The sequence below is a fragment of the Nerophis lumbriciformis genome, linkage group LG11 (genome assembly GCF_033978685.3).
Source record: "Nerophis lumbriciformis linkage group LG11, RoL_Nlum_v2.1, whole genome shotgun sequence".
NCBI lineage: Eukaryota > Metazoa > Chordata > Actinopteri > Syngnathiformes > Syngnathidae > Nerophis > Nerophis lumbriciformis.
This window is the reverse complement of record NC_084558.2, coordinates 13,938,677-13,950,230: the sequence shown is the minus strand read 5'-3', so window position 1 is coordinate 13,950,230 and position 11,554 is coordinate 13,938,677. Positions and strand designations below refer to the sequence as shown.

At 37.8% G+C, this 11,554-nt stretch overlaps 1 protein-coding gene across 5 annotated transcripts in view; it reads right to left on the bottom strand.

The window, feature by feature from the left end:
• Positions 1 to 977: 977 nt before the first annotated feature.
• cpped1 (calcineurin-like phosphoesterase domain containing 1) overlaps positions 978 to 11,554 on the bottom strand; it is an 87,111-nt gene continuing 76,534 nt past the window's right edge. For 2 of the 5 annotated variants that reach the window (XM_061967296.2, XM_061967297.2), the window contains exon 7: positions 978 to 2,847. Coding sequence is in view for 3 of the 5 variants with exons in the window: in XM_061967297.2 (XP_061823281.1) it covers positions 2,818 to 2,847 (30 nt within the window). In the remaining 2 variants the exon portion in view is untranslated. The remainder of the gene's footprint in view (positions 2,848 to 11,554) is intronic. The other 3 variants (XM_061967295.2, XM_072914080.1, XM_061967298.2) reach the window with 2 other exon arrangements.

Here is an 11,554-nt window from a genome sequence, read left to right as displayed (position 1 = left end):
TGAGGCAGATGCACTAACCCCTCTTCCACCGTGCTGCCCAGGATTGAACTTACAAAACAAATACAAAAATATCACTTATAAAAACAGCGTTGACATTTTTAGTAAAACATGCCTCCACCCTTCTAATAGTAAAAAAATAAATAAATCGTGAATCCAGAATGGAATCACTTGCTCCTTATCCCATTTCTGACAATTGATGTTACTATGTTACTAAATACAGGGGTGTAGGCTCTTTGAGAAAAGACCCTGAAATAACATTTTGAAAATCAAGATTACATTTCCTGCAATTGGGTGCATTTTTACACTATATCTTACCTTTGGATGTCTTCTCCTTGACAACCTCTTTTGTCTCATGTTATATACCACATCATTTTAGTAGACAATTTACTAACATTATTATCATTGCAAATGTACTGTACAATTCTATGACATGCTTGCAAAGATCTATGTGTAAACTATTTAACTATCTATAAACTATTCCCCATGTGGCAACTCTATCCTGTAGCCATGCCCTCTCAGGTAATATACTTTCAGTGTTGTGACCTGTTTACAATCTGTTCCATCAAAAATATAGCTTCTCGCTGGCTACTAATAAATACTCTAGAACACAGGTGTCAAACTCAAGACCCCGGGGCCAAAGCTGGCCCGCCACATTATTTTATGCGGCCCGCGAAAGTCTGGAAATAATATGCATTAATAAAATAATCTCTTCTTATATTTGTTCTTTCCCTTTTGACATTAAAAATCATGTACTGCATGCAATTGCATATCTTTCAAAATTCAATATTATCAAAATATTATATTATCATGTATTCCAAAAATATTGTTTGTTAAAATAAAGATAAACACTGTACTTAAATATCTGCTTGACTTATGATTTCAAAACAAATGATCAATGAAATTATAGACTGTAAAATTGACAGTAGATTTTAAGGTTTTTTTATTACAGTAAAATCAACTTTGGTACTGTTTTCTTTCCATATACAGTAAGATACTAAAACATAAAAAAACAAACAAAATAAACATTAAAACAACAAGATTTTACGGTAAAAACACCCGCTAAAAACAGTGCAATTGTTTTTCCATTCCATTCGTTTAATTTCTTTATATGCTGTAAAAAACCCACTGCTTTTACTGTAACATTCTGGTGACTGAGCTGCCAGTTTGAAAAGTACAATTTAAATAACCATTTACAGTAATACCTACTGATATACTATAATAATATATGACAGCATGCAGAAATCTGATGGTAAGATCAATATACTCACTGTATTAGTTTGGGGGTCAGCAACCCGCGGCTCTAGAGCCACATGCGGCTCTTTAGCGGCGCCCTGGTGGCTCCATGGAGCTTTTTCAAAAATGTATGGAAATGGACGAAAAATGGGGTGAAAAATATGTGTTTTGTTGTAATATGGTTTCTGTAGGAGGACAAACATGACACAAACCTTCCTAATTGTTAGAAAGCCCACTGTTTAATATGTTTGTGTGTATGTTTCACCGATGAGAGTATTTGGCAAGCGCCGTTTTGTCCTACTAATTTCAGCGGCCCTTGAACTCACCGTTGTGTGGACCGTGACTCCACAGTTTGTTTATATGTATAACTTTCTCTGACGCTGTCACAGAAAGACGTCTCTTATGCCACTCCTTCTTTGTCTCATTTTGTCCACCAAACGTTTTATGCTGTGCGTGAATGCACAAAGGTGAGCTTTGTTGATGTTATTGACTTGTTGGACTGCTAATCAGGCATATTTGGTCAGTGCATGACTGCAAGCTAATCGATGCTAACATGCTATTTAGGCTAGCTGTATGTACATATTGCATCATTATGCTTCGTTTGTAGGTAGATTTGAGCTCATTTAATTTCCTTTACTTATGTCCTCTGTGTATTTAATTTATATGTGCATGTTTCATGACATATTATCTATATGTAATATTGGATGCATTACTGATATTTGTCTGCGTGTCATGTTGTTCCAGACCACAGTGAACTTTACCCAGCTTGCAAAGATTGTAATAAATCCATTTGAAGAAAACAGCCTGCCGTTTCCTTTAACTTGGACACATTTCCAGGAGTTATCTCACCCTCTGAGAAGTTTTACTAATGTTTTCCAATGTTGTAAAAATGTGTAGAATAAATATTACATTTCAACATTTCTGTCGACGAAGATTTGCGTCAACCTGCGACACAGTCATTTTGATAGTAGGCTATTATAGCTAATTAACCACTTACATCATGTGTTGCCAACACTTATATAAGTCTTTTAATTTTTTGCGGCTCCTTACCGATTAATTTTTTGTATTTGTGGTCCAATATGGCTCTTTCAACATTTTGGGCTGCTGACCCCTGTATTAGGTGTATGTATGTGTATGCTGGCAATATATGTAGTTAGCATTAAAAATATTCAAATCCCTCAATCCCTCTTTTCACATTACCTTAGTAGTGTGAACAATACCTACAATTTTAATCAAGAGGATTTGTCAATATCCACATAAATGTGTGATCTAGATGTGTGTGTGTGTGTGTGTGTGTGTGTGTGTGTGTGTGCGTTTGTGAGATACGATCAACTTCAGTTCCATCCATCGTGTCAGATGAGTCATTATTTGCTCACCTCAGTCTGCCAACTTGCTCAGAAAGTTCTCCATTAGTTTTTTGGTCCCAAAGTCTGTCTTTGTTCATGTCAGCTTCATATTGTTGTCTCAGTCATCCTTGTCTCCTGGATCATCTTTCTGCATGTGGTACAGCCAGCTCTGAGCACATTTCATTTTGGTTGCTCGTGATGTGATTGTCTTTACCATGAAGACCATCTCAGCCAATCTTCAGTGGTCAGAGGAAGTGGGACAACTTGTCTAAACATATACAGGGCTGTTACGACTAATACAATAATATTACGCTTTTCCATCTAGACCAGTGGTTCTTAACCTTGTTGGAGGTACCGAACCCCACCAGTTTCATATGCGCATTCACCGAACCCTTCTTTAGTGAAAAATACAATGTTTTTTTGTTTTTGTTTTTCAAATTCAAGACAAAGTTATACGTTTTTCTTACTAGTGCACAAAATGAACCGTGCATGAACATCATCTTGTTCAAAGAACAAAACCAACACAGTGCATGAACTCACAACAAATTACACACCTGCAAATCAGATGGAAAATTAGAGGGAACATTGTTTGGGGGTATCCATAATACTTAGCCTTCTTTTTTATGGTCATTCAAATTTTAACTTTACAGTACAGACACGCCGATTGGGAGAAGTTTTTATTTACACGATTGCTTGATTGATTGAATGAAACTTGTATTAGTAGATTGCACAGTACAGTACATATTCCGTACAATTGACCATTAAGTGGTAACACCCGAATAAGTTTTTCAACTTGTTTAATTAAGTCGGGGTCCACGTTATTCAATTCATGAGTCTGGTGTGTCTTGACGGCTGCTCTGCCGAACCCATGAGGCGGACTCACCGAACCCCGAGGGTTCGATCGAACCCAGGTTAAGAACCACTGATCTAGATCAACAAAACTGTTTTTTTCTTTAAGTGTATACACATTCTTAGCCTCTATATGAGTTGGTTTACAGTGTAAAACAGGTGAGTCAAACTCATTTTAGATCGGGGGCCACGTGGAGAAAAATCTACTCCCAAGTGGGCCGGACTGGTAAAATCACAACATGATAACTTAAAAAAAAAAGACAACTTCAGACTCTTTTCTTTGTTTAAAAATAGAACAAGCACATTCTGAAAATGTACAAATCATAATGTTGTTGTTTTTTTACACTTACATGTTGCGGTTGATAGTATTCTATCTTTATATGACGTTATTTATACTTTCTGAATACATTATGTGATAATGTTCATCAGTCAACTCATTGGTGTTAATTTTCAATCTATCAAGATAAAAAAATATCAAAATCAAATTACAGGATGTTATTTATGTAGTTTGCTAATTTTCCTTGACTGGTGCACTAACATCATGTGGTTTATTTATTTTTTTACATATGTAGCATCATCTACAAAGATACAAATAATTGCTATTGCGACATCTAATGGACACATTTCAAACAGTAGTTTCTTTCATTCAAATATTTCGGCTCCTTTTTATACTTAGCAAACTCATCCCGCGGGCCGGATAAAACCTGTTTGCGGGCCTGATCTGGCCCACAGGCCAAATCTTTGATACCCCTGGTGTAAAATGTTTAAATAACGCCTTGGATTTTTCATTATGTGGCTGTCGGTGGGAAATTTTTGGACACGCCTGAGGAAAGAGTGTTAAGCGTGTGGAATGTATGAGTGAGGACATTGCAAAATAAGTGTCTCTCTAAAGGCCAGGGTGTAAGTCATGCTCCTGTTAAGAACAAATGACAGTGTAAAGTACATGACAAGAAGACAATTACATGTACAACATTTTGCATGTTGAGATAAATTACATTTTCAGTGTCAATGTATTTTTTGTCAGTTGCATATAAAGCTGCCAGATGCAGTCCAGCATCACACTATCTGACTACAAACCCCGTTTCCATATGAGTTGGGAAATTGTGTTAGATGTAAATATAAACGGAATACAATGATTTGCGAATCATTTTCAACCCATATTCAGTTGAATATGCTAAAAAGACAACATATTTGATGTTCAAACTGATAAACATTTTTTTTTTTTGCAAATAATCATTAACTTTAGAATTTGATGCCAGCAACACGTGACAAAGAAGTTGGGAAAGGTGGCAATAAATACTGATAAAGTTGAGGAATGCTCATCAAACACTTATTTGGAACATCCCACAGGTGACCAGGCAAATTGGGAACAGGTGGATGCCATGATTGGGTATATTTGTATATTCCATGAAATGCTCAGTCATTCACAAACAAAGATGGGGCGAGGGTCACCACTTTGTCAACACGTGCGTGAGCAAATTGTTGAACAGTTTAAGAAAAACTTTTCTCAACCAGCTATTGCAAGGAATTTGGGGATTTCACCATCTACGTTCCGTAATATCATCAAAGGGTTCAGAGAATCTGGAGAAATCACTGCACGTAAGCAGCTAAGCCCGTGACCTTTGATCCCTCAGGCTGTACTGCATCAACAAGCAACATCAGTGTGTAAAGAATATCACCACATGGGCTCAGGAACACTTCAGAAACCCACTGTCAGTAACTACAGTTGGTCGCTACATCTGTAAGTGCAAGTTAAAACTCTCCTATGCAAGGCAAAAACCGTTCATCAACAACACCCAGAAACGCCGTCGGCTTCGCTGGGCCTGAGCTCATCTAAGATGGACTGATACAAAGTGGAAAAGTGTTCTGTGGTCTGACGAGTCCACATTTCAAATTGTTTTTGGAAACTGTGGATGTTGTGTCCCCCGGACCAAAGAGGAAAAGAACCATCCGGATTGTTGTAGGAGCAAAGTGTAAAAGCCAGCATGTGTGATGGTATGAGGGTGTATTAGTGCCCAAGACATGGGTAACTTACACATCTGTGAAGGCACCATTAATGCTGAAAGGTACATACAGCTTTTGGAGCAACATATGTTGCCATCCAAGCAACGTTACCATGGACGCCCCTGCTTATTTCAGCAAGACAATGCCAAGCCACGTGTTACATCAATGTGGCTTCATAGTAAAAGAGTGCGGGTACTAGACTGGCCTGCCTGTAGTCCAGACCTGTCTCCCATTGAAAATGTGTGGCGCATTATGAAGTCTAAAATACCACAACGGAGACCCCCGGACTGTTGAACAACTTAAGCTGTACATCAAGCAAGAATGGGAAAGAATTCCACCTGAGAAGCTTCAAAAATGTGTCTCCTCAGTTCCCAAACGTTTACTGAGTGTTGCTAAAAGGAAAGGCCATGTAACACAGTGGTGAACATGCCCTTTCCCAACTACTTTGGCACGTGTTGCAGCCATGAAATTCTAAGTTAATTATTATTTGCAAAAAAATAAATAAAGTTTATAAGTTTGAACATCAAATATCTTGTCTTTGTAGTGCATTCAACTGAATATGGGTTGAAAATTAATTGCAAATCATTTTATTCCGTTTATATTTACATCTAACACAATTTCCCAACTCATATGGAAACGGGGTTTGTATATCACCTGCAAAAAAATGTTTATTGTTGAGTCGATCGTATATACGAGCTGGTTTGTGTTATTGAGTTAGGTCTTTAGTTTATGTTTTCAGGACAACTTCTATGTTACATCAGGAGTTCCTTCACTGACAGGACATAAATATTCAGTATATTTGTTGTGTTAATTAAGTGTGGGACTTCAAAATAAAGACTACAGATGGTAATCTTACAACTCACGATTGGGTTCCGATTCTTGGAGTGATTATTTGATACAGAACATAATCCTCCATTCAAACTGATAGTTGCAATATATCATTTGTTACAAAAAAAAAAAAAAATCAAAACAGGTTATATATTCCATACCATTTAAAAAAAAAAAAATGTAAAATGGATTCTTGAAAATTATTTAGAATCTGAACAAAAGAAGTCGGGAAAATGAATATAATTATTTGATTAGTTATCTTTTAGTTTTTTGTTGTGGAAAAATGGGTTGTTGACGATAATTACGATGAAAATTACTAGTCAGCGAAATTAACATTTTTGTTAATTTTGCCATCAAGCTAAGTTGTACTCAAATATTGAACAGTTGCATTGCAAAAAACAACAACAAAAACTGACAAAATACAATAAAGTCTAGATTTTTGGAGAAAAAGTACTTAAAATTTGTGAAATGATCTGTCCAATGCAGCTAGTTAATTTTACGTGACATAGCATCCTAAATTATGATTTGTATATTTGTCTTTCTTTTTAAATCTTGGCAAGTGGCAAATAATTTGCAGTGTGGACATGCACATTAAAAAATTTAGAGGTCAAATTAGTTTACCTGTGAAGGTTATAGTTTATTATAGGTTCATCATAAAATTTTAATACAGTATCCGTAACTTTTTCTAAGTAGTACATGACACTACAAAATGTCATAACTTCATTAAAATGTTGTACCTTCATTAAAGTTTAAACATAAGGTAACATTTTAGGCCTATGTCAGTGACTACTATGAAATCTACAGTGTCACCCACCAAGATATTTTTCTTGTTCCATTGAAAATATTGCAAAACACCATTTTGTAATCACAACAAGCAGCAGCTAGATAAAATCAACATTTATTAGAAAAATACTACTAATCAGGTCACAGGTGTTCTGTATGGCCAATCAATCCAAGCAGACATTTCGAATGTGTGCGACACCTCCTACACAGGTTAAATAAAACTTGTGCTACAGTAGGGTATTCGTCACGTTTCATGTGTCAGGTAAACCGTGACAAAAAGGGCCAAATGAATCCCCTTCCTACTGTATAATATGATTACAGATAAGGATGTAAAGTTCTTGCTTCGGCAGGGAACGAAAGAGATGGTCTTCCAAAAAAATATGCTCATAGTCACTTCTTTCCAAATGCTCACTTTCCTCTCTCTCCATCACCTTTTTTGGGGGGGGAAAGGATGTGACTGGCAGTAGCAGTGATACTAATGGAAAATCATTTATGATACTAAGTGGACCCCGGACAGACGCACATACACACAGATGTACACTGTACACGCTCTTTAGCGGCCTCTCCAAGACGCACAGATGTGTAGCGAGAGGGTTGCCATGAGAACTATTTACCAATAAGTCTGGGTTATTGTGAGAGTATCTGTGTGCGTAATTGAATTGAGACATTTGGAAGTCACAAAGAAAACACATTTGTACACGTGCGTGCTTCCACAAAGACACGCTGGAGGAAAAAAGTGGCTTAAATTTGCACTAGGAGCCTGAAACCAGCTATTTTATGATGCATTTAATGTTAACATGCAAAGTGGACAGTTGAGATTTTTAAGTGTGGCAAGATAAACACCACCAATCACACACTAATATTCTGTAACTACATTAACTGCTGTATTTTGAATGCTAACGTTTTAATTGTGTGTCACAAAAATTGCATAGACAAAAACGCAATGACCCCTGGGGTACCCACATATGCGGTCCTCTCCAAGGTTTCTCATAGTCATTCACATCGACGTCCCACTGGGGTGAGTTTTTCCTTGCCCTTATGTGGGCTCTGTACCGAGGATGTCGTTGTGGCTTGTGCAGCCCTTTGAGACACTTGTGATTTAGGGCTATATAAATAAACATTGATTGATTGATTGATTGATGTGATCGCTCTGTGTCTTGTCAAATTCTGCTAATACCCATAGGGGGCATAGTCCTAATGTTATCTGTGATGACTTATAATAATCAATACAATATTCCTACATCTAGATTTTTCATTAACGTTGGAACAATTGTTCCTAATTCTGTCGTCACACGGCAAAGGAGGAAAGAGGAAGCATCGATAGCTAGTGTTGCGAGTACATTGCATCCGTGTCACTTCAGCGTTTCCTCAATTCCTGTGAGTTTCACCAGGGGGGGACATACATGAACACTGACACTTACAGTGCTGCGAAACAGTGTACGATACAGGAGGGAGCTGCACTTGATAGTGGCAAAACAACGTGCAATATCATGACATAAAAAGCACCTGTGTTTAACTTGCATAGGATGACGGATATAACGGTGGGAAAGGCAAATAGCAGAAACAGATAAAAGAAGCCAGCACGATTGCAACTATGAAAAAACAAGCTTGTTCTGAGATAACGTGATGAATGAGTTGTACTTTGACTCCTCTGAAATATAATTCACAGCAGGGGAACCTCAAAAGCCAAACCCTCCAAAGGCTCAAAGCTCATTCGTAGAACAATACAAGAACAAACAAAAACATATTGCTATCAGCACATTTCTGTTAGACCTCAGCACGGTAAGCAGATAAAGGATCCAACTCAAAAAGTGTGTGTTGTGTTTTGATGTAGCGGTAATGACGTGACAAAAGTTGTCTTGGTTGCTCAGTAAATTGTGGCTAAAAAAAAAGCACCTAGCGCAAAGGCAGCTGTATTAAGTCTTAAAGGGGTTATATTATGGTTTTTATTCTACAAAACCCAAAACCAGTGAAGTTGGCATGTTGTGTAAACCGTAAATAAAAACAGAATACAATAATTTGCAAATTATTTTCAACTTATATTCAATTGAATACACTGCAATGCAAAGACAAGATATTTAATGTTCAAACTGAGAAACTTAATTTTTTTTGCAAACAATCATTAACTTAGAATTAACTGGCAGCAACACATTGCAAAAAAGTTGGCACAGGGGCATTTTTACCACTGTGTTACATGGCCTTTCCTTTAAACAACACTCAGTAAACGTTTGGGAACTGAGACTAATTTTTGAAGCTTTTCAGATAGAATTCTTTCCCATTCTTGCTTGATGTACAGCTTAAGTTGTTAAACGGTGCGGGGTCTCCAATGTCGTATTTTACGCATTATATTGCGCCACACATTTAGTACTCACACTCTACAAAGCCACGCTGTTGTAACACGTGCAGAATGTGGCTTGGCATTGTCTTGCTGAAATAAGCAGGGGCGTCCATGAAAAAGATGTTGCTTGGATAGCAACATATGTTGCTCCAAAACCTGTATGTACCTTTCTGTATTAATGGTTGCCTTCACAGATGTGTAAGTTACCCATGCCTTCGGCACTAATACACCCCTATACCATCACATGGGCTGTCTTTTGAACTGTGCGCCTATAACAGTCCGGATGGTTCTTTTCCTCTTTGGTCCGGAGGAGACGACGTTCCATAAACAATTTGAAATGTGGACTCGTCAGACCACAGAACACATCAGTCCATCTTAGATGAGCTCGGGCCCAGCGAAGCCGGCGGCGTTTCTGGGTGTTGTTGATAAATGGCTTTCGCTTTTAACTTGCACTTACAGATGTTGCGACAAACTGTAGTTACTGACAGTGGGTTTCTGAAGTGTTCCTGAACCCATGTGGGGATATCCTTTACACCAGTGGTCCCCAACCTTTTTGCAACTGCGGACCGGTCAATGCTTGAAAATTTGTCCAACGGACGTATGGTATTTTATTTTTATTTTGTTTTTCGCCATAAAAAATACAATCATGTGTGCTTACGGACTATATCACTGCTGACTGTATTGATCTATATTGATATATAATGTCGGAACCAGAAATATTAATAACAGAAAGAAACAAGCCTTTTGTGCGAATGAGTGTGAATTGAGTGTAAATGGGGGAGGGAGGTTTTTTGGGTTGGTGCACTAATTGTAAGTGTATCTTGTGTTTTTTATGTTGATTTAATAAAAAATAAAATGTATTTATTTATTTTATTAATTTCTTGTGCGGCCCGGTACCAATCGATCCACGGACCGGTACCGGGCAGCGGCCCGGTGGTTGGGGACCACTGCTTTACACACTGATGACGGCGTGGCGCAATGGAAGAATGGCCGTGCGCGACCCGAGGGTCCCTGGGTTCAATCCCCACCTAGTACCAACCTCGTCATGTCCGTTGTGTCCTGAGCAAGACACTTCACCCTTGCTCCTGATGGGTGCTGGTTAGCGCCTTGGATGGCAGCTCCCTCCATCAGTGTGTGAATGTGTGTGTGAATGGGTAAATGTGGAAGTAGTGTCAAAGCGCTTTGAGTACCTTGAAGGTAGAAAAGCGCTATACAAGTACAACCCATTTATCATTTATTATGATGTCGCTTTTTGATGCAGTACCGCCTGAGGGATCGAAGGTCACAGGCATTAGATGTTGGTTTTCGGCCTTGCCGCTTATGTGCAATGATTGCTCTAGATTCTCTGAACCTCCTCTGACATTCCTTGCAATAGCTCGTTGAGAAATGCAGTTCTTAAACCGTTCGACAATTTGCTTACGCATTTGTTCAAAAAGTGGTGACCCTCGCCCTATCCTTGTTTGTGAATGACTGTGCATTTCATGGAAGCTGCTTTTATACCCAATCATGACACCCACATGTTCCCAATTAGCCTGTTTACCTGTGGGATTTTCAAAATAAGTGTTTGATGAGCATTCCTCAACTTTCTCAGTTTTTTTGCCACTTGTGCCAGCTTTTTTGAAACATGTTGTAGGCATCAAATTCCAAATGAGCTAATATTTGCAAAAAATTACAACGTTTACCAGTTCGAACGTTGTATATCGTCTTTGCAGTGTATTCAATTGAATATAAGTTGAAATGGATTTGCAAATCATTGTATTCTGTTTTTATTTACAATTTACACAACGTGCCAACTTCACTGGTTTGGGGTTTTGTACATTTAAAACACTTTTTATGGTCTACATCAGGGGTTTTTAACCTTTTTGACCCCAGAATCCTACTTTTCCACCACAGAGGGGCCCCGGTCTCAGTCAAATATTAACACTGAATTAGTAATCGTACTCTTGATTTTATACATATTCAATAATTATATCTAACCTACTTGTAGTTTACCACCTTGTCAAATGATAGGAAACCAACATATTATGTTGCATTTAACACATAAACCTTAGGCTTAAGTCAAGCTGATTATAAAAACAAGTACTAACCAAATATACTGCAAAGGAAGGGACTCATAAATGACTGAGGAAAAAGTTATTTTACTTACAATTATGTAGTGCTAAAATAAATTCAC